Below are 27361 nucleotides of genomic sequence, written 5' to 3'. Positions count from 1 at the left end.
TTTTTAATGTCTGGGAAAGTTCTCAGTCTTTTGTGTTAGATCCATGTCTCAAGTGTTACAACAGGGTTGTCAGCTTTCCTAGTACAGTCTTCTCTCAATAGAGAGTTTTCAGACTGTAAATCTGTTCTTCTTTAACACATTTTAAGAATTCAAACTAAGGCCAGGCAAGGTGGCTCACTCCTATAATCCCAGCACTCTGGGAGGCCAAGGTGGGTGGATCGCCTGAGCTCATGAGTTTGAGACCAGCCTGAGACAGAGGGAGATACTGCCTCTAAAAGCAACCAAGCAGGTGCCTGTAGTCCCAGCTTCTAGGGAGACTGAGGCAAGAGAATCCCTTGAGCCCAAGAGTTTGAGGTTGCTGTGAGCTATGATGCCGCAGCACTCTACCAAGGGCACAAAAGTGAGTCTCTGTCTCAAAAAAAAAAAAAGAACTTAAACTAAATAAGTTCATTTGGTTAACCTGTATATTTTACCTGATAAATCATTTTTCATGAAGTTTGCTATTGATTTTACATGACTGTTAAGATTTTAGAAAGTGCTTTAGATGCATAGTTTCAAATGAATCTTTAAATTTAGATGCATTGTTTTTCAGCTAAAATAAAAAGCGTAGTTTTAGAAATTAGAGTTTACTTTATATGGGAATGACTTTTTAAGACTTCTTTTCTTATATTAAGAAAGAAAATGTAAAACAGCCTATAGTGACAACATCCAGAAACAACAATTCATAATGTTTGGTTTGCTGTTTTATGGTTGTTTCTATGCATGTATATAGTTTTACTTTGATAGGAATAATTGTTAACTATGTTTGCTTTAGATTGGGTAAGATTATTTTAAAGATGCCATATGGAATTATCCTCCTGTTTTGGAATCAAGCATGCCTACAATCACAATGTGTTAGTTCTTCAAGAGATGCACTTCATAATAGGAGAACAGGAACTTGGTATTAAATTGTGAGTCAATTAAGCAGCCACTAATGACATGGGCAGGACCAGTTGTTTTCCAACATTTTAGAAAGAAGATAAAGTGACACACTCCAAACTCTAAGTATTTGCATGAATACCCACTGTTCTCCCACCATCTAGCTGTAATAGCTCTGTTTATTTTTCAGCAAAATGTATTTCAGCCTAGCTTTATATTGAATCTTAAATAAACCAAAGCCATATCACAATTTCAACTTACTAGAGACACAGGGTAAATTTTCCTTAAATATACATGTGTAACATTTCTAACCATCCAATTAAAGAAAAATGGAATGACTTACATAAAAGGAAATACAAATAGCTAAAATATATGAGAAGCATAATGATAATATCACTATGCTAGTCTAACTTTTTGAGTATTTAATATGAGGCACTGCGCTTTATAAATACTAACTCATGTAATTATCAGTTTGTAGAAGTAGATATAATTGTCATCTGTATTTTATAAACCAAAAAACTTTAGACTAGCCACATAATGAGTAAATAACCAAGAGTCAACTCTTAGCCAACTGGTTCTACAGCTAGCATTCCTAAGCATTGTTATCTTGCCTCTAGACCTCACTCAAATAATGTAAATTAAAACTATGATGAAAGTCCATGATCTCCAAGGTAGAAATCAAGAAACAGTGTGTATTTAAAAAAAAAAAAAATACAAGGTATATATTATTCTATTTATACTATATGACCCTGGGAGGATATACAAGAAATTAGTTACCTCTGGGAAAGGCCAGTAGGTGGCTATGGAAAAGAGGTCAGAAGATCTATTTTTCACTCCTTTGTGACTTTCTGTCATAAAAATAATAATACTTTTCACGTTCATGTTTATAGCGAGCCCTTCAATCATTTGACACTTTAACATAATTAATATTTTTGTTTTCTCAACCACCTGTGGAGCAAAGTGAGTATATCCTTAAATGTTATCACAGCCACCACCGTGAAGGTGTAACATTCTACTTAAAAAAAAAAAAAAAAAAAAAAAAAGACAAAAACTTTTAACTTTAGTTCTTAAATGCTACTAAATTGAAAGCCTGCTGTAAAATAGAAATACTCTAACAATAAAAATAATTGTTTTAATCATTGCTCTCTCACCAGAATTCATAAGTTTCCAGAGTTGATCTACCAGGGCTTCATTGCATAAGGGAGACTCCATGTTCTTAGTAAATGGTGGGTTCTTAGTCAACATGTTTAGAATCTTATGCCTGAAAGATCAAAAACAAATTAAATTGTTGCTGAGCCTTTGCTGACTGATGCTATGCGTAGAAGATATCATAAAGTATTTAAAAATTATCTCTAATTCTTCCTTCCTATTTTATCATTTGATATTTGCAGAAAAAATATATATAACCATTTTTTAAACATATATTTAACCAACTATGTGCAGGCATCATGCTATGTGATAGACATACAGCCACAAAAGAATAAATAAGCCCTCTGTTTTGGGAGCTATATTCCAGTGGGGGAGACAAAATTTATCAAATATCCAAACAATAAAATTAATACTTATGTATAGGAAGTATTTATGTACCTACATATAGAAAGAACTAGAGGAGTTTTATAGCCTTTTATGACGTGAGAGACTTGATGTAGTCCAGGGGAATCAAGGGAGCATCCTAGTAGAAGTGATTTAGCTCTAAATTATAAAGGAGTAAGTGATTATAGGTAATTACTTTCCTTCCCTCCTGACTATAAGGTTTCCCCCTAAATCCTTCACAGCTTTACCTAACTCTTCCCCAGTCTGTAATTCTGGATATATAAAATAATGAAAACAGAAAATTTGGGAAAAATTTGGAAACATAATGGAAAATTACTTTTAAATTTCAATTCCATTCCTATTGAAGGCCATTTTTACCATATGAGTTTTTAAAATCAACCCACGGCCACAAAAATAAAATATCTGAGTTTGGGGCAAGAGAGGAGACTGCCACTGACTTTGAGTGAGATATGAGGTTTTACCTATCTTTTAAAGTTAAGAATTCCATCCTGGCTCAGAGCCTGTTGCTCAGTGGCTAGGGTGACAGCCACATACACTGAAGCTGGTGGGTTCGAATCTAGCTGGGTCTGCCAAACAACAATGACAACTACCACCAAAAAGTAGCTAGGCATTGTGGCAGGTGCCTGTAGTCCCAGCTACTTGGGAGGCTGAGGCAAGAGAATCGCTTAAGCCCAAGAGATTGAGGTTGCTGTGAGTTATGATGCCACAACACTCTACCCAGGGTGACAGCTTGAGACTCTGTCTCAAAAAAAAAAAAAAAAAAAAAGAATTCCATTCAATTAACAAAGCCAAAAATAGCAGTTCTATATGATGGTTAACTAATGAATTTTTTTAAAAAGTAACAATAATGAGGACAAAAGAGAAAAGGAGAGACTTTCTATTCAAAATATAAAAAATAGACAAAAGCAAAAGTAAACTAGATGTCCAAGAACATCAAAATTACACACCCAGGGTAAGTGCTGTGTACTAACGCTTCTATTTTGTGACCATTTGTTGTCATTGAACATTTTTAAAAACACGTCGAAATTTTTTATAATAATTAAGTATAAATTATGTGCTGGACGATATTAAGTGGAGCCCAAGAGGTTCTCTAATGGTGATATAAATGAACCATGTTAATTAAGAAGACAATAAGCGAAAAATAATCATAAAATCAATCTTAAAATAGATTTTGGTTCAGATTTTAAAAAACAGTGCTCTGAAATTTGAATGAATCTTAACAGTGCCACAAGAGTATTTAAGAAACCATTATTCATAAATATATTCATGTATTTATAAATATAGTAACTTCAAATACTGCAAAAAATTTTGATTATCTACTAAAAATGGGAGAGATCTTGGCTAGGCACTGTGGCTCATGCCTGTAATCCTAGCATTCTGGGAGGCTGAGGTGGGTGGATTGCTTGAGCTCTGTAGGAGTTCAAGACAGCCTGAGCCAGAGTGAGATCCTGTATCTAAAAAATAGCTGGGCACTGTGGCGGGTGCCTATAGTCCCAGCTACTCAGGAGGCTGAGACAAGAGAATTACTTGAACCTGAGAGTGTGAGGTTGCTATGAGTTGTGACACCATGGCACTCTACCTACGGTGACAAAGTAAGACTCTTCTTAATAAAAAAAAAAAAAAGAAAAAAGAAGACAGAGATCTGAAATATATGCATGCTAATATTAGTTCTGTTTAATGTAATTTAAAAGCAAATGAATACATGACAAACTTTATAATGTGTACTGTAATTATACTTACATTCAAATGTATAAGCTCCATTAGATAAAGAGATAAGGCTGTTTTCCTGTCTGCCTTCCTTTAATATGAATATATAATTAAAAATGGGTGATTATGGCTTGGTGCTCACAGCACAGTGATTATGGCTGTAGCCACATGCACCAAGGGTGGTGAGTTCGAACCCAGCCCGGGCCAGCTAACCATCAATGACAACTGCAACAAAAAATAAATAGCCGGGCATTGTGGTGGGCACCTACAGTCCCAGCTACTTGGGAAGTTGAGAGAAGAGAAATGCTAAGCCCAAGAGTTTGAGATTGCTGTGAGGGGTGATGCCACAGCACTCTACTGAGGGCATCATAATGAGACTCCGTCTCAAAAAAAAAAAAAAAAGGTGATTATGAGATTTGTTTTTCCCCATGTCAGCCTAACCTTAGTATACCAATCACAAAGCCTAGTTATTTAAAACACAATCCAGGGTGGCACCCATAGCTCAGTGGGTAGGGTGCTGGCCATATACACTGAGGCTGGTAGGTTTGAACCCACCCGGGCCAGCTAAAACAACAATGACAACTGCAATAAAAAAATAGCCAGGTGTTGTGGCGGGGGCCTATAATCCCAGCTACTTGGGAGGCTGAGGCAGGAGAATTCCTTAAGCCCAAGAGTTGGAGGTTGCTTGAGCTATGACGCCAGGATACTCTACCCAGAGCAATAACTTGAGACTATCTCAAAAAAACCAAAAACCAAAAAACACATGCACACAATCTAGATTATAAATCAAGAACTATAAAATATTAACAGTGAGATATGCACAAAGTTTACATATATAATAAGTATTACTTAAAACACTGAAATGAAAGGTGACTTAACCAGAAGTCATTGTTTCAGAACCCATTGAAAATCTACCATTGGTCAAAAAACAAATTCTCCTTTAGTGTACCATAATGTCTCATGTGGATTTCTCATACCTAGATGCCTTTCAGTGAAGTTATTTTATGTCAATTAGAAGAAAATTATCTGTCAATTGATACAAGAAGTTGAGCAAGACAATTAAGGTATCTAAGTCTATGGTCTTGTTTCTAATTGAGATAGCTGTAAGTTAATTTCTATCTCTAAAATTCTATTCTATACTAGAATATATTCTAATATTAAAACAAATGAATTAAAAATATGAGTGCTTGCTATGTGCAAAAGAAACAAAAATTGTCAGTTTTAATCCTATCTGAATGTACTATAAACATTGTACTTTGTAAAAGAAAGCATCCGAAATGAAGGAAATAACTAAAAAGGGTACAAAAATGAATGTAGTTACTACACCAGGATTTGAATTCTATTTTCCTCTTTTTCTAAATTTTTAATGCTACCTTTTCTAAAAAATCTAAGTCTAATGAAAACTGAAACTTTATATGAGATAGAAAAGAACTAATGACATGTCCCAAAATATTGTTTTTATTTTTAAAATAGTGAAATCAATCAATAGAGAGGGTTTATTATTTAAGAGACATAAGGTATCCTCCACATTTACTACAAACTATTACATAAGGTTTTCTCTAACTTGTAATAGAAATCATACTTGAGATTATAGTGTACAAACTTTATCAAATATATTTTGCAAATTTCTTTCCAAAAAACAAATTTCTTTCTAAAGACAAATCAAATTGAAAAATGAAAAAGGATATGAATAAATGCATAACATATTCTCCTATTCTTAAAAATCATCAACAATTGTTCCATGTATAATCTGAAGTTATTTAATTCACTTTAGGGCTTACAATATATTATAGTATATAAACTAACCTTACATAGGGCACAGGGTCATTCTGAATCATATTAAGTAGCCATTGCAGTTCTTCATAACTCCTGTCCACTGAAAATAAAAAAAAGAAAATATATTTGTTGTTAATTATAACAAATTAAATAACAAATAACAAGTGAGAAGCTAGAAGTTTACAATTGATATTTAGGACTCTGCCTTGGTTGAATTTTCAGAGTTAGGCTATAGGCAAGCTCTTGTATTTACTTAATTTCCTGACCCTTTAAATCACAATGATAGCTCTGAAACAATCATGTAAAGTATAAAAATGGGAGGGAATCCAATTTTAAGAACTCATTTCTAAGAATGGTTAGGGAACCCAATTAGGCTTGAATATTCTTCCTCTCAATTTGTAAGATTTCCAAAGACAAAAAAGTCACTTCCTCCCAGTGCAGCAGCCCTTTTCAACCCTGCCTGCTCTGTTTTCTTGAAGGCATACTTTCACTTTCAATCTTTCAATTAAAAAGTCACTTTGGGGCGGCACCTGTGGCTCAAAGGTGTAGGTGCCAGCCCCATATGCTGGAGGTGGCGGGTTGAAACCCAGCCCTGGCCAAAAACTGCAAAAAAAAAAAAAGCCACTTTGCTTGGTTTACATGGTACATCATCCTGAAATTCTTTTCCCAAAGATCACCAAGAATATGGAAAAACCTCCACTTGGAAGCCAATAACTATAGTGCCATGTGCATAATTTTTACATCATTAAATGGCTCCAACCAACGGCAAATGCAACATAAAAACTTATAATTAATTATGAGCCCTATATTAGAGATAACTGGACAAAATTTCTGTAAATAAAATTGTGTTTCTAGACATTTAAATTATGACACCCACTCAAACTGTTTTTGCTCAAGTGATTTCTTCCATTTAAAGAGCTGTCTTAACTTTCCAGCATAATATAAAAGGCAATTACAAAAACAGTACTATGCATATCATTCACAGAAAATGACTAAAATAGCTATTTTCATTCACCTTTTCAACAAGTTTTGCTTTTATGATTTGAAATGCTTTGTCTTCAGAATTTTATTCCCAATATTTTCATTTCTTCCATTTTCTAATTTGAATATTTAAACAAAATTTAAGACAAAGTAAAGTCTGGATTCATAGCTCAAATTTAAACACCAATCAATCAAATTATGCCTATCAATTAGCAATCTTTTGGAAATCATACTATTTCATTTCATGTAGTACTAATTCATGAAATTTTCTTCATATTTATGAGACATTGAATATCATTCATATATATTAGGAAAGAAGTTGAAAACACTAGCATATTTTGTAGATCTCAAAACTTCTAGATTTCATGAATTGGAAAGACCCTGAAGCAAACCTGGAAACAAAAAATTACATTATTTTTTCCTGCCAAGAAATTCATTTAACAATAACAATAGAACCACTATTTTCACAATTATTTCTTACAAGCAAGGCTATTTTAACCATCAATAAAAAAGAACAAATGTTATGGCCCTTCCAGAACTTAGGGCAGTAACACATACATATTATACTGGTAGTACTCTTCCTTTACTTTCTGAGTGTAAACAAGTATTTGTACTAAAATTTACAGATAATTACCAAGATTGGGGTATACGTTCCTCTACCTAACATTTTTAAATAAACCAGTGTCTACTAAAGAACATCCCTCACCCCTTCCTCTCTTTTCCAAAGTCAGACAAGAGGTGTAGCATGCTTTAACTCAGTGGTTCTCAACCTTCCTAATGCGGAGACCCTTTAATATAGTTCATGTTGTGGTGACCCCCAACCGTAAAATTATTTCTGTTGCTACTTCATAACTGTAATTTTGCTACTGTTATGAATCGTAATGTAAATATCTGATATGCAGAATGTATTTAGGCGACCCCTGTGAAAGGATCGCTCAACCCCCAAAGGGGTCACGACCCAGGGGTTGAGAACTATTGCTTTAACTTATTTATGCTTCTCCTATTTTAGAGCTTTCATCTGGAATTTTAGATGTAGAGTACATTTACATATTCCTTCTACTTGTATGCTGTTTCTAAAAAAGTTACTTTTTAAATATGGACTAAATTTAATACACCAATTTAACAAATTGTTCATTTCATATTTTTGCCAATCTTGACTCACATGCAGGTCAGCTGAAAATTATGCCTGGGAGTTGTTTTGTTTTCTCAAAGTAAATTATTTCAGGTTAATGTGAGGATACAAACAACCAAGTCAAAACATTTGATTTTGTTAGGACATAACCTCCTGAGGTTATGTCCCACACACAAAAGGTGTGCTAAGTACCCCCACCCTGTGCCCATTCAGTGATAAGCACCCACCCCCCACCCCCCCAGCTTGAATTGAAATGAGATTTTCTCCTATGTGGGTTAGCATCAGATCATTTACTGGCTTCATATTAGTACTGAGTACACTGGATAACTGATTTTTCATTCTTGTGGTATTTTACTAAGAAGAATGTGTTTAAATTCCAACCAGGATATTATAAAAGATGTGACGTCACCATCTTTTTTAATGACCAGATCCTATTCCATGGTATGCATATACCACAATCTGTTAATCCATTCCTGAGCTAATGGGCATTTATGTTGTTTCTGTGTCTTGGTGACTGTAAATTGAGTTGCGATAAATAATCTACTGGGAGTTGTTTTTAAGAATGATATACAGGACATGTAGCTATAATTCCACCAGGCTACATGAGCAACAACAACTTAGCAAGGTAGAGTCTTGGATCATAATTTTCCCTAAATACTAATAGCCATTTATTTGCTCACTGTCTTGTCTCTTCATATTCAGAACAATTCAGAGGCCACACTATTCTTTTACCTTGTATGATAATCTGTTTCTGATGTTCCCAAGAACTTACACATTTCTCCTTAACCTTAAAAATTAAAGTTTCAGCAGATCTACCTTAGGTCACCTCCACTCATACCCTTTCAAAGTATTCTATTATTTCTTATATTACTGCTTTCTTCCACCTGCTCTATTCTTCGTGATTTTTTCTTTCTTTACATTTTCATCTCTTTATAGTTCTCTTCTGAATTTCTGAAAATGTTTTGAGTATGTATTTGTATGTGGGTTCTCTTACCTAGTTTTTGGTCTTACCTATGTATGTGTTTTCTACCTTATGAAGCCTTGTCTAGTTACTGAAGTTCCTATTTATGTTTGTTACCCTACTTTCACAAACACAAATTTTTATACAAGTATAAGATGATTTCCTTAATCCTTCTTAAAAATTTCCCCCAAATCTTCCCCTATTCCTAAAAGTAATATGCAATTAAAGATACCAGATGATACACTGACTTCTTGGAAAGGCCAAAAATATCTGTAATTTTATTCTTTTCCTTCATTTTTTATTACATGAATTCTACATTTACCAAAGATTAGTTCTAAACTGGCAAATCAAGAATTTAAAACAAAAATATCTTTACATACTAGGAAAACCCCAATAACCAAGATTGGCTTTAAAAGTCTTTCTAAAATGGAAAATCCCAATAACCCAAACTGGCTTTAAGAGTAAATCATTCTTTCTAAAATGATATGAGCACCTTAATTTCTAAACTATTACCTTTAGTATAATCAACGACTGCTTCCAAAGCTGCTATCCTAATGTCCACAAAGTGGCCATATTCAGCATAAGATTTAAAAAGAGCTGGATCACTTGGTACATGCCCATTCTTCTGAAGCACCCGAATAGCTCTCAAACAACTAGGGGAAAAAAATTATTTAAATTAATTACTTTCATTAAGGCATTATGAATCAAATTTGTTTAGCAGTTGTTAAGAGATTCATCTGTGGCAATAAATTTAAAAGCTGATGTGAGCTGAATCCACCTTCAAGTCTGTAATAGTCATGCAACACATAAAGACTTCTCAATCAGTGATGGACTGTGTATATAATGGTGGTCACCCAGTAAGCTAAAATTCACTTATTACAGAAAAATTTAGTGCAGCCTAAGTGTGTACAGTGTTTATAAAGTCTACAGTAGTATACAGTAATGTCCTAGGCCTATACACTGACTCACCATTCACTCACTGCAGTAGCTTCCAGTCTTACAAGCTCCATTTAAGGCAAGTGCCCTATACAGGTATATCATTTTGAATCTTTTATACTGTATTTTTCCTATACTTTTCTTATGTTCAGATGGATTTAAATACACAAATACTTAACCAATGCATTACAACTGCCAACAGTATTCAGTACAATAACATCCTGTACAGCAGGGGTCCTCAAACTTTTTAAACAGGGGGCCAGTTCACTGTCCCTCAGACCGTTGAAGGGCCAGACTGTGGGCCCCAGGATGAGTCAGTCTGCTGCTAAGCAGGACAGGTAGCGGTGGCAAAAACACCGGGCGGTCCAGATAAATGTCCTAGGTGGGCTGTATGTGGTCCACAGACCGTAGTTCGAGGACGCCTGCTGTACAGGTTTATATCCTAGGAACAAAGGCTATATAGCCTAGGCATGTAGCAGAATGTATCATCTAGTTTTGTGCTAGTATACCTAATGATATTTACACAAACAATGAAATCACTTAACTCAATTTTCAGAATACATCCCTGTTAAGTGCTGCATGACTACATTAAATTTTTGTAATCACGATAAAAGTTCAAAATTAATAAATGTCTAAATCCTATTAAAACAAATTTTAAAACTCTAAGTTTCAAGCATCATTATAATTGGAATACTCTTCAGAAAAAAGTACTTAGCATAAAATATAATTTAAATAAAATATTTTCTCCAAATGTTTTAGTAATATTTCACTATATAGGTCAGCGGTTCTCAACCTGTGGGTCATGACCCCTTTGGACTGTATGAAAAGGCTGTGGCATTAGGAAGGTTGAGAACCACTGATATAGATGGAAGGTAAAAACTATTTATGTTTGAATTGGTAATCAACTTTTAGCAAACTCCTAAAGAAGAAACAGAACTTTTTGATAGCCATATACAAAGAAGCTGATAGAAGTAAAACATCTTTTTAAAAGCTAAGGCTCGGTGCCCGTGGCACAGTGGTTACAGCGCCAGCCACATACACTAAGGGTGGCGGGTTTGAACCCAGCCCAGACCAGCTAAACAACTGCAACAAAAAAATAGCCAGGCCATGTGGCAGGTGGCTATAGTCCCAGCTACTTGGGAGGCTGAGGCAAGAGAATCGCTTAAGCCCAAGAGTTTGAGGTTGCTGTGAGCTGTGATGCTACAGCACTCTACTAAGGGTGACATAGTAAGACTCTGTCTCAAAAGAAAAAAAAAAGAAAAGCTAAGAAGGAAAATGTTTATACTATATTTAATGAAATAAAAGAATAGACAGACATCAGAAATAATGCCTTTAAATAATTTCTGATGACATGAGAAAGTGTTTATAATACAAACAATTAAAAAATAATACATACAATATAATCTCAAGTAATTAAATATTTATATAGTTACAGAGGGAAAAAAGTTTAGAAAGATATTTTCCAAATATTAATAATTTATCTGTGCTTAGTAGCTCAGAGAGAATTTTAGTTTCTTTTACTTTACTATATTTCCCAATTTTCAATGAGAATAAAATTTGTTTTTTTTTTAAAAGACAGAGTCTCACTTTGTTGCCCTAGGGTAGCGTGCCATGGCGTCACAGCTCATGGCAGCAACCTCAAACTCTTGAGCTCAAGAGGTCCTCTTGCCTTAGCCTCCCAAGTAACTGGGACTATACGTGACCACAACGCTGAGCTATTTTTAGAGACAGGGTCTCTCGCTCTTGCTCAGGCTGGTCTCGAACTCCTGAGCTCAGGCAATCCACCTGCCTTGACCTTCCAGAGTGCTAGAATTAGAGGTATGAGCCACCAAACCTGGCTGAGAATAAATTTCTTTTGTAGTTATAAAGAAAAAATTAAAAAAATGTAATTATACCTAACAGTGATGGTATGTCTATAACTTGGAAGAAGTTTTTCCATATTCAAAAACCTGGTGATTTCTTCAAGAATAAGTCGCACATCAGGATTTAAATTATCCAAAGTTCTAACTTCATTATTCACACTGACGGCAGGTGTAACAGAGTTGGCCAGGGCATCAATCATTTCTGCACGATAATAGTTATCTGAAAACTAAGCCAAAGAATAATTAAGAAAAAAATCATAAAATTCACTCTTCTGGTCAAAATTAATGAAATAAAATGTAACTTAAAAATCTAATTTATCTGAAAATACAAGCAATACTATTCAATTCTGTCCTTGGCAAAGAGTCACTATGGAAAATAGAGTGAAAGAGATTCACTAACCAGTGACAGATTCCTGACTGAAGATTTACTACATGGCAGTACTCTGCTAGTCAACTAAAAGGAGACTGCAGCCCACATCCTGCTGCGACAAAGCTTCAGACCAGCTACTGAATGCTCTAATACAAAACCCACAACCAAGGATCACCAGATATTTGAAGTAAGCATCATCACAAAAAATATAAAGACTAGAACAAACAGAAAAAAAGCAACTTGGAAGAAAGAGAATTCAAGAAAAGAAAATCCTAGACGATAAAAAAAAGTTCAAAACTATTTTGAATACTGAGAAATAACCAATTAAGGTGTGTCTTCCAGTAGCCTAACATTATTTTAAAAAGAAAGAAACATGCAGAGAATTGAATCCAATTTAATTGAAATATAAAATATAAAACAAACTCTGCCAAAATTTTGAGCAAAAAACAGATAGAAAACAGAAGGAAAAGCATAAGGAAATTGGAGGGCCAGTACAGAAGACATAACTATGAATAGTAGGAGTCCTGCCAGAGAAGCAGAAACTGAGAAGGAAATGGTTAAAAAACCAAAATCTAAATCCATGCCCCTGTTAATTCCCAGAAAAGCAGTTTATTAAAAGGTAATCTGGATGTGGCTTGACTTAACTCAGCAAACTAGATGCCCTGGCCTGGGAATATGAACAGAAAAGAGTGAATTAGTTCTATTAGTCATCTTAAAAATATTTTGTGCTCACACCAACTGCCAGGCAACTGGAAGAGGAAGACCTGTCCCTTTTTGACTTTCATTGTGGAGGCAGAGCCTCACATACTAATGTGGAGTCTCTAAACATTTTTTGGTTCAGATACTGGGCAGGAAAAACCACAAGGCACATTAATAACAAACAAAACCAAAGGAAAATAACCTGAAAGTGTTCACTATGGATAAAGTTTTGCTTTCAGACTACTCCAATGACCGAAAAATTAAGCACTGTAGCTTCTATCTACTGGAGCCCAAGAGAATGATCATGATTTTCTTGTTTTTACCATGCTAATTTTATTTCAACACAGTTGCATTTATCAACATTTTCTTTCACGGTATCTGAGCTTTGTTTCATACCATTCAGAGATTATTCAAATCATGTCTACAGGTTTGCTTCAAGTACTTTTTACTAATTTGTTATCTCCAATAACTACTTTACCAACAAAATTAAGAGCACCCTTTTTTATATCTAAACATTTAGGTAAGAGAATGGATATAGAAATGAAAAATGAGAAGTAGACCTGAGTAGGGAAACCAAAACATTTAATTTTTATCCTCAGACCACATCCAGTTCTCACAGAAACTGTTAACAATGATTGAACAAACTTGATTATCTCTCACCCCCAGGTTATAAGAGACAAACTGAAGAAGTAATTTGTGGAACACAACCAAGGAGCGTCACGTAGTAGAGCAAAAATTCCCATTCTCTCCCACCCCCCAAATCCATATACTACAGCCAAGAATGATAAGTGTTTTTAATGACAATCCTTTGGTATCAATTTTGCACACCTTAAGATTGTAGAGAAATTTCATACACATACATGAGGCCTGTATGCAAAGTATCCAGCCATTGTTAATAAAATGAAAACAGTTTGCTCGACACTGATGTAACCCAGCAACGTAGAGAGTGGACTGGGGCCGGACACAGTGGCTCATGCCTATAATCCTAGCACTCTGAGAAGGGGAAGCGGGTGGACTGCCTGAGTTCACGAATTCAAGACCAGCCTGAGCAAAAGTAAGACCCTTCTCTATTAAGAAAAAATAGGAAAATGGACTGGCATGTGCATGCATGAACAACGATGACTTCTCTGTACTAGTCAGTGGGTGCTAGAGCCGTTGAGAGAGCGGGTGTACTATGTGGCCGTCACATTCAAAATGACTAAGTAGAACAACAAATCTGCATCAAATTTTGTGTTAAGCTTTAAATTAACATTCCTCTGTGGAAACTATTCGGGTGATTCAGAAGCTTTTGGGAATCATGCAATGAAGACGCTGCAAATAAAAGTGTGACATGAATTCTTCAAAGATGGTTGAGAATCTGTTCAAAGTGATCAATGTTCTAGAGTGCCTCAAACACGCAGAACATGTGAGAATGCTGAAAGTGAACCGGCTGCCCTTAACAAACGCCAGCAGCTGGCAGTGAGGAGAAGTGTACGGGCTGCCCTTGCCAGAGATCAGCAGCTGATAGTACAAAGGCTAGAAGCATTCTAGGGACTCCAAAAACTACCGGCCACCCTTAACAAAGATCAGCAGCTGACAGTGCGAAGGCTCCAAGCAATCCAGGGACTCCAAAAACTACCGGCTGTCAACAAAGACCAGCAGTTGACAGTGCAAGAGCTAGAAGCGATCCAGAGATTCCAAAAACTACTCCGTCCAGGATTTGATGCAGGCTCTTGGCATGAATCCTGTGATGGAAAATGAATTCTGTGCTACCAATGAACCCTTGGCAGGAAACCGAGGGCAGAGCTGCACGACTGGATGCACTCTGTAGGCCATGTGCCTTGTTTGTCACTTGCTGGAGGAAATATACCAAGTATGTACTCTAAACTGCTATGAAAGTAGAAGAAACATCATGCTGTATTTGCTAATGAGTTGCTCCAAACAGCTACCAATGAACCCCATTTCCTCAAGACAGCCAGAACTGGAGATGAATTGTGGGTGGATGGTTATGACCCAGTAACCAAAGCCCAGTAGTCCCAATGGAAGTTGCCAGGTTCTCCACACCCAAAGACAATCCAGTAATATATATGAATAAGAAAAGATGAATACAAGTCACATTTGAGGACCTCTTATAACTGTAAAAGTCACATGTGACTTGGTATTACAAATTTAATACAGTTTTTGTGTGACCTGGTATTACAAATTTAATACAGTTTTTCTTTGCTTTCTTAAAATATACATACCTTCTTTTGCATCCTCTCTATATAAAGTATATAGTAACTGGCCTAGAAAGTTTACAGATAGGATAGAGAAGAAGTTCTCAGAATCATTCAAGGGAGTGTTTTACACACACACACCCCTGAATTGAATATATCTTCTGATTCAGTAAGCTTCCACAAATTTAATACATATGACAGAACTGAGAACCATGGACAACAAGAGGGTAAACTGGACTACCTTTCCAATTTCATCAATTCTTATAATTCTATAACTTTGTGGAAGAAAAACATTCAAAGTGAAATAAAAGCACAAGAAACAATGTTACAAAACAATAAAATTAATTAAAATAAAAAATGTAGAAAAAGCACTTATAGTACCAAGAATATATGCAAATATTATACCATTTACATGAGGGGCATAAGTATCTGTAGACTTTGGTATCTGAGGGGGGTCCTGGAACGAATCCTTCATGGACACTGAGAAACAACTATCCCAGGAAGTCGTGTGTACTTCCATTGTGCAGCAATTACCACATGTGACTATTAACTGTTTACTTGTCTGACTCTCCTACGAGGCTGCATCCTTGTGGGTCCAGAATTAGACTACTCTATACAGTAGTTTTTCAGTAAATGTTTAATGAATAAATGAAATTCCGGAAGACATCAACCATCTTTTCTTTCTGTTTAACACGGTACACTACCTAGCAGAGCATATATTCTCAAAAACATTTAATGACTGTTAAATTGGTAACAAGAAAGGTGAGATAACTTTCAAAGCATGACACTAATAACTATTTGCTAAATAAATGAATAAAACCACACAATGATAAAAAAAAAAATTCATCAATGGACAAGTTAATCTCAATTGGGAACTATTTTCTGAGCATCATTTGGTAAAATAAAAACAAAATTGCTTTGTAAGACTTAACCAAGAGAAATATTAGCTGGATCCCCCAAATCTGATAGACTACTATCTCCACACTACAAGAGACCTAGGAACATTCAAAAACCAATTAATCTCGGTTTTTATCTACTGGTTATCTTAAAAAAATCATGTTTGTATGTCTCTCTCCTTAGAAGTTTCCAGTACACGGACTCAACAGTGATTCTGTAGATTAAAAGTATCTTTAAAAATAAAATATAACTGGATGGTCCTATAATATTAAAAAAAACACCTTACCTTATTTTTCCTGTTGTCATTATACTTGATTAAATCTAAAATAAATGTTAATACTTCTTTGGGACAGAGGTTATGAACATCTCTTAATAAAGCCATTGCAACTGGCATAGTCTACAAAAAAAAAAAAAAGAGACTTATTTTAAGCACATAACCCAACTCTTCCATTTTCCTTACTATAATCCATTAAACTATACAGATAAAAAAGTTATTATGTAGTTAACATAGGTACTGGAGAGTGTTATACCCTATGCCCCACCCTCTCCTACTGAAAATATGTTGTCTCAAAGCATCTAACAAAAGAAAAGAGCTGGGCAGGAAACCAAGGGCAGAGCTGCATGACTAGACACATTCTGCAAGCCATGTGCCTTGATTCTCATTTGCTAGAGGATATATACCAAGTATGTAATCTAAACTGTCTAAATCCACTTCTGTGTAGATATAATGGAAAGGGTATGAATTTTAGCTATAGAAGACTAGTATTCAACTCAGGCCCTACTACCTACTAAACTAGATGTTAGTAAGCTAGTTGCTTACTTAGAAGCCTCACTTCCTAACAACCAGCTTTAGGATTAAATGACATAGTAGCTGGAGTCATGTGGCATATGGTAGAGCATTATCATTAGTCTTAGAACACACTGATTCTCCTACTACCCAATCCTCAATCCAAGGAGAAATGGTACTGAAATCTAGCCTAACTTTCCCCTTTCCAAATTTTCAGAGGCAACTTTTCTAAGTAGAAACATGACTCATATATAGTGATAACTATCAGTAAAACAAAGCCAACTAAACTCTAGGCAGAACTACAGATGAGTAGAAACCTTAGTCCTTAGGACGTGAGGAGATATGGACTATCCCCTCTTCTTATTCAACTATAACCTCTAAATTGGAGGTCAGAAAGGAGAATGGATGGCTCATTTGCTTGCCTAAAGAAACAGAAAAAATAGAAGCAACAGTAGTCAATGTTAATGCTATAAGAACTGTGAGAAAGGCTCTTTTCCATAGAAATATGAGTCCTATGCCAGTCCTGCCCTTTTGGGACTCAAGTTTGATTTAGGTACCAATCCTCCCTCTCTCGTTCCTGCCCACTAGAAGTATTATACAAAAGGGGAATTGGTCTAGAAAGATTGACTTTGTAGCTTTTTTAACTACAACTTACAAGAAAAAATATATTTTATAACTCAACCTAACACACACACATACACACATACACTTTACATATAATGTATACAAACTAAAAAATAAAATCTAAAAAGCCTTATATTTACCCTCATCACCAATGAAGCATTGAGATACTGCCTATTTTGTCTTCTTTTATTTAAAAAAATAAACAAAACTTCTAAACAGATTTCATGACCCACTCACTAATGGTTCACAATTCCAATTTGAAATACTGATCTAATGTTTATGGAAGCACAATGGCATAATAAAAGAGATATATTAGGTAGACACAGAAATTAACTTGTTTCCATATCAAAATTAGTAAAAGGGCAATACAGACATTTCAGTACTATCTAATGTTCAGTTCTTAAAAATAAAATAATAGGTGGTGGTGCCTATGGCTCAATGAATAGGGTGCTGGCCCCATATACCTAGGGTGGCAGGATCAAACCTAGCCCCAGCCAAACTGCAACAAAAAATAGCCAGGCGTTGTGGCAGGCACCTGTAGTCCCAGTTACTTGGGAGGCTGAGGCAAGAAAATCGTCTAAAGCCCAAGAGCTGTAGGTTACTGTGAGTTGTGATGCCATAGCACTCTACCAAGGGTAACAAAGTGAGACTCTGTCCCTAAAATGATAATAATAATAATAAAATAAAATAATAGGATGCCACAGACTTCTTTGATAACTCTGATACTACCTTTACCCCAAACCTGGATCATCCTAAATTTGTTCTGCTGATAAATTTACTTTAAGTATATCATGACTTCCACTCTCAACAGACACCCAGGATTACTGCTGGAAAATTCTTTTACTTTTTCCTCCAGCATACGGAAATTTCAACTTGCCTAGAACCTTCCTCAACATCTTTATCTTTTCATTTGTTTTTAATTTGCACTCCACCTAAGAAAAAGGTATGTTCTTATCTTTTCTAAAATGTACTTCCTTACTGTAACTAACACCTTCAGAACTTGGTCCATCTTCTCTCTTTTATATTTACTTTCTCTCATTTGACTATTTTCTTTCTCCCTCTTCACTAGCTCTTTTCTCTGCACCAAGTTCCCTAAACACACCCAAAATGTCCTTTTATCAGCCACACTGTATCCTATATCCTTCCCTAAAACAGTGACTCTAACCATCTCACATCACTACTTTCTAAATTACCATCCACAGAAAACTTACCAGGTAGTAGGTATAGTATAAAACACATTATATACTTAATCTTACTTAATTTTATAAGAGTAAACTGAGGCTTAGAAGGTTAAGAAACCCGCCCATGAGCAAACTGCTAGTGAATAACAAAGCTGGGACAGAAGTAGAGCTCTCTGGGTTCAGATGAGCTGTCGACATTCTGCAAGGACTGCCATCCGAAGGGCTTACTCACTGCTTCATACCCACATAATCAACCAAAAAGGCAAATTAACCATTTCTATTCACTTTAGTACTATAGTGAATTACATGCATATAAATCATAAAAAATCAATAAACTATCACTTAAACTTTTGGGAAAAACTCTCCATGCAAAGAAAAGAACAAAAACAAAGAAAGTAAACACACCTATTATTTAAAACAATCCCCAAGTTAAACTGAGATATATAAAAACAACCGTGAGAAATCAGAAAGTAAACTGTACCTTCTGTAGAAAGTAACTCTGAAAGCTCATAAAGTTGTTTGTTTTCACAATGTTTGGACAAGTTTTACAACAAAACATTCTAGTAAAGAGTGATTTCATGGCTGGTGGTCCTGTCCATGTGCTCACCATAGAATTTGCAATCTGTAAATCATTAGAGAATGAAATAATTTCCATTACTGTTACAAACATTTTTAAATAAATAAAACAGCTTTCAAAGTTATTGATAGTACAACTAGATTAGTTGTCAATAATTTCAATTCTCAAAAACTTAATAAAATTTACTATTTTATCCCCATTTTTAAGAAAATATACAAACTCACCCAACAAAAAAATTTAGGTGTACTTATAATTATTTTCTACAAGTTAATTTCTAAATAACAGTATTTTATGTTTTAAGAAAATGTATGCAAAATACTTTTATTTTGAATAAGTTTGTCTTTATTCCTTTAAGCAGATGTAACTCTAATGTTTTAAATTTATCAAAGAGAAACATTAACATTAATCTTAAAGGTTTTTCAATCTACCCTAATTGAAAAACAAGCCAAATGCAGTGCTGCTATTTAAGGCTTTACAAAAAAAAAAAAAAATCCACATGTTGTTATCAATATTTTTAGAGAATATAAAACCATGCCTAGAAAGAAATTATGGCTAACTTTTATTTTTTAATTATTATTTTTTATGTGTGTGTGCAATTTCTGGCTGGGGCTGGGTTTGAACCTGTCACCTCTGGCATATGGGGCTGGTGCCCTACTATTTTAAGCCACAGGCTGCCCCATGATTAACTTTTAAACAACATATTCTACAACTTTATGGATCTGCTGAAATCTTAGTATGCAAGAATCACAAATGTCTTTAGAGAAGCAATAAAATTATATCCAGAGCAGATGATTACTGCAGAAAATCACTGTTTTTCCTCATCTATCTGAGAACAGAGGACTTCAACTACTCATTTGTTATCATTAAAGATAAAACGAATCTAAACAATTACAATTTACTGAAATATAAAGACAAATGCATTTACCAGCGAGGAAGGCAAGAGTCAGTAAATAGGAATGAATCTATTATCAAGATGCTTTCCAAACACCTGGAAAATGTAATTTCTGGCCAAAATTTTGTCTGCATTTTTCTGGTTTTCATTTGTTCTACCTCCAGATTTTTTTTGCATGTAAAGAAAAATATTGGGTTTTCTTAATAACTTAACTTTTCTAGAATGTTAAATATAGAGCCTATCATTTTAAATTATTTACCACTAATACTGATTATTAAGGGCTTAATTAATATAAAATAATTACCACAGCGGGATAATTAAGACTTAACTGATCTCATGTACTATAATGTATAATATCAGTCAAACCAAGGATTTTCTTACCAAATATGTTCGTTGCTTTAAAAATGAGGTTGGCAATTCAATAAAATTTGAAAATTTTCTTTGATTTTAAAATCTGACTTCTCCATTTGACAATTAGTACATTGTTGTGCATATCTTTCTTCAGGTCAAAAAATGTTTCATTTATAACAGTTCTGTTAAATGCATTTGGCAAATGCTTTCAAAGAATCAGCTACCAAGTAATTTAAAGACTACGTGAATTTTATTTTATTCTCAGAGGTTTTGAAAAAAATATATATATATGGTAGTCATCTTGTTTCCTATCTACTATATATAATCTCACCTTTGCAAGGCAGAAGCAAGCTGACATTCTTACTCGGTAGAAACACTGCTCTTGTTCTAAAATGTCTGTGAGTGCAAGCCGAGATGCCGGAGTGGGAAATTTTTCCAAGGCCAAAATGGATTCCTGCTGTGCAACAACATCCCTCTCATAGCGGAGCTGATATTGCCACATAAAATCAGCTTGCTCAAATTCTACCTTCCTCAATACTGACATATCTGGGTCTATCCTTATCCACAGCAAAGGAGAATCAGCACTGAAAGAAAGTAAAATTTTCTTCTTTTAATTTTTAAAACTTATATAAAGTCCATAAGTTTATAGGGAAAAAATCAAACCAAGGTTTTCTTTTAGCCATAGTAGTTCAGACTACCCAAAGTTTCACTGCATTCACTTGTTTAAACTGGACTGACGAATTCCTCATTGTGTTTAATGTAGTTCACCTTTCTCACAGCGTCTAATCTACAACGATTTTGGTGTATCTATTTTTCTTCAGGGATAAGAAAAGAGTTGTCACAAAGGAAACTGAATCTTTCATTTTTCATCTGAAAATACTATTTTTGAGATTGTGGTTTGTAATGTGAAAAGAGAGTAAGACAAATTTCTCAACTTCCGATAGCCTAACAGTAATTCCCTTTAATGGAAATCAATTTAGGACTAAAAAACAAGCATTTATTTTACTAAAATAATTTGTTTAGCTGACATTTAACACTTCTTTAAAATGCTTAGACTCATGATCATCATTTTCAAACAGCACATTATGAAATCATTATTTGGAGGCATATCACAAATTTATCCTCATGTACTTCTCAAAGTAACAAACACAGTTTTAAAAATTTAGTCTGTATCAACACTTTCATCAAAATAATACTACCTGTGACACTAATGCAACTCAACAAATGCCACTGGGTGGTGACTATAGATAGAATACTTGTGGTTATATTTAAATATTAAACTTAACACTTATCTTGAAGGGCAAAATCCGTGAACATAACCTGTGTATAAGTATAAAGAGTATTGATAATTTGGCAATAGAGTTAGTAACTAATAATAGATGTTTTATAAAAGATATACAGACCCAGAATGGATGGGTAAAATAGGATATTTGAACTGTATTACTTTAAAAATAAAAAACACTAAAACAACCCCACTGTCAATCAACAAATTTTACCACATAAAATTTAGAATAGTGTTTTTAAAATTGCTTTGCAAGCACAGGGAGCCTCAAAGTATCCTGAAGTCCTATTCCAAAGACAAAGAAAATCAGTATCACCTGGGAGCTTAGGCGAGAAATGCAAATTATCAGGCTCCCTTAGAGTAGTACTAGATCAGTTACGGTATTTTAACATCTCCAAGAGATTTGCATGCATGTTGCAATTTGAGAAGCCGAGTTCCTGGCCACCAAGAGAGAACAAGAAAGCTGCCTTGTGAGGACTGTGCCTACCACCACAACCATCACTTAGGCCAAGGCAAACGTATTTTAATCTCTTTGACTAGTTATGATTTTATGTAAAATTTGCTCTTACCATAGGATTTATGTTTACTTTAAGAAAGTATTCATTTGGAGGACAATTATATCTTTTTAGATATGACTAATAAACGAGACAAATGAAAATGCAGAAAATACTGTAGTCTTAAATTTAATTTAACTAACTTACTCCATTGCGGAAAGATCCATATCAACTTCTTCTCCGTTCATCAGTGGGATTTTTTTCTTTTTATTCCTATATTTAAGGAAAAGTAAGTTTAAAAAATTTGTGATTTTCAATTCTGAATGGAGATTAAGGGCAGCTAAAGTTCACATAAAGGATTTTGGAGGGCAGGAGGGTGGGTATGGAACAAAAACTTGTCCATTAGGTAAAATGAACACTGTTCTGCTGATAAGCCCACCAAAGCCCTGACTTAAGCGTTGTATGAGATATCCTTGTAATGAAAGTGATTAGGATAATAAAACATCTTATGAGTATTAAGATATATAACCAATTAATATGCACAAAATTTAAGAGAAGCAAAAACAAAAGCAACTGTTCCTATGTAAGTCACTCCCACATCACAAAACCTGGTGAATAACACACTAACAACTCAGGGAAGGGCAAACAAAAATAGGAACAAAGAACGAAGTGCTCCCATGTTCCTCCCCATGTTCCTCGCACTGAAGAGTACTCCAAAGATACACTATCACTCTAGAGAAAGAAGGCCTGAGGGTAGCAATCACAAGTTCTGAATTTCCAAGGTGGACAGGACAAAAAGAAATAGGCATTTCACTTTGAATTAAGAATTTTCTTAGATTAAGAATAATTACAGGGCAGCACCTGTGGCTCAAAGGAGTAGGGCACCAACTCCATATACCGGGGGTGGCAGGTTCTAACCTGGCCCCGGCCAAAAACTGCAAAAGAAAAGAATAATTACAGAAAGATCTCAGAATCAAGTTCTCTGAAGGCTTTCAAAATTAATGTAACCTCTGTCTAAGATGAACTAAACAAAAAGCCATCGATGTGAAACTTCTGTTCCTAAAATGCTGATATTCCTCCAGCAAAGAACAGAGATGTTCTCATCTTTCATTACTCAGAGGACCAACTAACTGCTGAGTTAAATAAGTGGTAAAGGAAAAAATACATTAAATAAAAGGTAAATAGTTTAGAAATTTGGGGAGTGGCTATCTCCATTGAAAGAGATCAAGAATTGCTGTAGAGGCATATTGCTATAAAGACAAAGGAAAAGGAGACATAGTAAACAAGATGGAGGGCTGAACATATCCAGCTCTTCCATCGTCTTTTTTTAAATATTTCCCATAGATATTATTCCAACAAAACTAAACCTAAGTTGAACCTAAGTGATACGTCTTAAATTTTTCCTGGCTCTAAAAACTCTAACTCACCCTCTCCTTTCCTATAATGTCAGGATTCTCAAACTATAAAGCAGTTATATAACTCTAAAGACAAAATGTCACCACAAACAGAAAGGAAGCAAGAATGTCTGACAACACTAATTTGAAGTAAAATGGAGGAAAAAAGACACTAGATAACAGGCTTTTTACCTAAAAAATTGGGCATGCAACGGAATTGTTATTTCAGCATTTTAATCTGTAGGACTTTCAGTTTACAGTTATGATTTAATGCCTACCTTCTGCTTTTGGAATGGCAGGGTATATCATGTTTAAGGCTGTTTTCTTCAATTTGCAATGTATGATTGAAGGATCCATCTAACTCTTGCACTGTCACTTTAAGTGGTCCCTTCAAAGAAAAAAAATACTGTTAAAAGGTGTGATGGAAATTAACTAATATGTATGCTTATGTGTGCAGATAGATCTATATCAATATATAAAACAATATTACTTAAAATGTATACTTGGAATCAGAGATAGGCAAATGGTGCCAAAGAAAGGAAGAACGGGGAGAATGGGATGGAAGACTAAAAAACTGAAGGGCAAACTTAAAATTAGGAGAATTAAAGTCCTCTGAAATCTCTGCTTGTACCTCCTCATTCCTTCACTGACAAAGTTAATGTTTTATAAATTCATTCTCTTTAAAATCTCAGTATGAAACATCTAATTAGTAACCCCACCTCTAAGCCATTCCTATACTGCAACTGGGGAGAGAGCACTGCCAAAGGCCATTTCTTAAAGAACATTTACCACATATTTCTGAGTTCCTGGAGATGTATAATCTTGTTTTATTTCCAATTCTAAGACATTTCGTTTTCTATTAAATGCAAAACTTCCATAAAATTTTACCACTCCACTCTGGTCCCTGAAGAATTGTAAAGGAAATTTTACATACTGAAATAAATTATGTACTAAACAAAATAAGTTATTCATTACGGCACAGTATTAATAATTTTGAGATGCATTCCTACCAGTTCAAAGTTTGAAAGCATTTTTATGTAAACCAGGTGGCAAAGTATTCAGAATTCTTGTGAAAAATGCTTCCCCAGATTTAAATAAAATTTCTGAAATACTGAAAAATTTGTGTTTTTAAAGTAGCAAAACCACTACACTGGGTTATTAATATAATAGTGTTTTGAAATGGAAAATGCAAGCAAAATTCCAAGATACTACTCAAGTCTTGCCAACCTCTAACCACATTTAAAAGCCACCAGACGACTGCATTTTACAAGTAATCCTACAGGCTTGTCTGGTGGATTATTTACCTTGCCCACCATCAAACCTATTTCTTTACCCACATACTAAGAAGCAGTTTAAAATACAGTACGCCAAGCTTCACAATTACAAACATGTATGTGTGTGTAACTCAATGTTTAGTAGTCATCTTAGAGAAAATGATTCACAGTTCACGGCTATTTCTACTATTAAAAACATCAACAGTTCATACCAAAGTCCTTTTCTATATTCCCCTTACATGCATACACTATTCCCTTCCCCACTTTGTTGAATTGCTATTGAAAAGGATACACCCACTGCTTTATTAAAGGCTGGATGTCTTTGCCAGAGACATTCGAAATGGATTTCAAAAATCCAGATGTGGAAACCAACATCTGACTCCACATATGTGACTGGAACTTCTGTGATGAAGCAGTACTAGCCAGACTTAGCAGTTTATTGAAAACCTGTTAGGATAAAAGTGTCATTTAGTAAATTCACATTAACGTCACTTTGAATTGTGTACTATACCCACGTTGCACTATAACTTTCTTACAGTCAACGTGAGAAGACAACAATTTCATAAATTATTATATAGATGCTCTAGTTAAAGAATCCCAGCAATACTTAACATGCCAAGGTTTAAATGGAATATAAAACCATTCTTTATATAAACATTAATAAATGTTAAAGATGTACTAGACAAAGAATACTGTGTTTATTAAGAATTATAATAACATTAGGATTTGTACCACTCCAAAAATTTCAGTGGCTCTCTGTGGACCATCTTTCATTAGTGTTTCTGTTTTACATTATAAACACAAGGTGAGGGACAGAAGACTAAAAAAATTTAAGGGCAAACTAACATGCTTTTTTACAAGGAGTAAGTTAATTATTTTTTTACCTACCTCTAAGAATGTTATCAATGAAAAAAGTGGCTAAACATTTATAATACATCTCAAGATATTCCACTTGCTCAATTATTAGATCTCAACTAGTCATACCAAAATTTCCTTAAAATACATGGCAAAAGTTAGCAATAGTAAAAATAAACATCTTTTAAATTGGTCTGCTTTTTTCTATTGAAAACATTTCTAAATGACATTTCATCCTCAATGTAATACAAAATATAAATATTATATTATGTATTATAAATATAATATGCATAACTATGTTTTACTTTCATCTCCACATTCTAATTTTATCTTCATAATAATTATGTGCTAAGTGGTCACGTATTGATACCCATTCTGCATCTTAGGAAAAAAAAAATAAAAAGCAGAGGTTATTGCTTGATGTGGTGGTTCACACCTGTAATCCCAGTAATTTGGGAGGCAGAGGTGAAAGGATTACTTGAGGCCAAGATTTCAAGACCAGCAACATACTGAGACACAATCTCTATAAAAAATAAAAATATTAGCTAGGTATGGCAGTGGGCACCTGTGGTCCTAACTACTCAGAAAGCTGAGGAAGGAGAATGGCCTGAGCCCAGGAGTTTGAGGTTACAGTGAGCTATGATCTAGCCACTGCACTCCAGCCTAGGCAGGAGACAGAGTAAGACCTTGCCTCTATAAAAAAGAAAAAAACAAACCAAACTCCATTATTCCTAGTAGGCAAACAAAACCACAAACTCAGATGCTTCCTATTCTCTACAACAGCATTCAGATTATATACATATAGAATAGATCTTTACCACTGTTTACTTAACTTTAACACTTACTTGTAGCATAAATTCCATACTGATTCTATTTTCAATCAGTCTCATCACAAGGTGAGCTTTACACTGAAACATAGTGTAGTATTCCCAAGAAAGTGTATGTGGATGCTTTATTGAAAAATGTAGATGGGAAGCTGGACTAAAAAAAAAGTAAGCAGATTTATTTAATATAAGAAATTTAAGTACTAAACAATAAATTATGGCTATATCAAGACAATAGATCAAAAACCTCATGAGTACCTGAATACTAAGAAATACTAAAAATAAATTTAACTGGAAGAAAAATCTGAAGTTTTACTAAAAAGCACTGAAAAAATTTAAATAAATGGAAATAAATACTGAGCTTCTAGATAGGAAGACACAATGCTGTGACTATTTCAATTACCCCCAAATTCATCATTACAATCAATGCAATTCCAACCAATACGCCAACATTGAGCAAACACAAAAATATATTTAAGATGGATTACATACATAAAACAAACAAAAGAAAATAATTATAAAAGTACTAGAGGCCAGGTGTGGTGGCCTAGCACTCTGGGAGGCCAAAGTGGGAGGATCAATTGAGCACACGAGTTTGTGGCTGCAGTGAGCTATGATCATCCACTGCACTCCAGCCTGGGGGACAGACTGTGCCTCAAAAAACAAACAAACAAACAAACAAACAAACAAAAGCAATAAATAAAAAGAAAATTCATAATTTTAGGATGGAAAAAATTTCCTGAAAGAACAATACAAAATCTGCAAGACATAAGACCAAAATGACTATGTAAAAATTAAAAATTATGAAATGATGAAAAAGATAAAGTCTAGATGAAAA

General features: G+C 34.5%; 1 protein-coding gene across 4 annotated transcripts in view; it reads right to left on the bottom strand.

Annotated features, from left to right (window-relative positions):
* Positions 1-27361, bottom strand: part of TAF2 (TATA-box binding protein associated factor 2) — a 72716-nt gene that overhangs the window by 15757 nt on the left and 29598 nt on the right. For 3 of the 4 annotated variants that reach the window (XM_003782382.2, XM_023517279.1, XM_023517280.1), the window contains 12 exons: positions 26545-26680; positions 25137-25291; positions 24360-24474; positions 23849-23958; positions 22384-22449; positions 20732-20984; positions 19062-19202; positions 16275-16385; positions 11861-12054; positions 9543-9682; positions 5986-6055; positions 2070-2179 (listed from right to left, as the gene is read on the bottom strand). In XM_003782382.2, coding sequence (XP_003782430.1) covers positions 2070-2179; positions 5986-6055; positions 9543-9682; positions 11861-12054; positions 16275-16385; positions 19062-19202; positions 20732-20984; positions 22384-22449; positions 23849-23958; positions 24360-24474; positions 25137-25291; positions 26545-26680 — 1601 coding nt within the window. Of the gene's footprint in view, positions 1-2069; positions 2180-5985; positions 6056-9542; positions 9683-11860; positions 12055-16274; positions 16386-19061; positions 19203-20731; positions 20985-22383; positions 22450-23848; positions 23959-24359; positions 24475-25136; positions 25292-26544; positions 26681-27361 lie in introns of those variants that run through there. The other variant, XM_023517282.1, reaches the window with a different exon arrangement.

Source organism: Otolemur garnettii, unplaced genomic scaffold (genome assembly GCF_000181295.1).
Source record: "Otolemur garnettii isolate 467f Iridium unplaced genomic scaffold, OtoGar3 scaffold00004, whole genome shotgun sequence".
NCBI lineage: Eukaryota > Metazoa > Chordata > Mammalia > Primates > Galagidae > Otolemur > Otolemur garnettii.
This window is presented reverse-complemented; position numbering and strand designations above follow the sequence as displayed.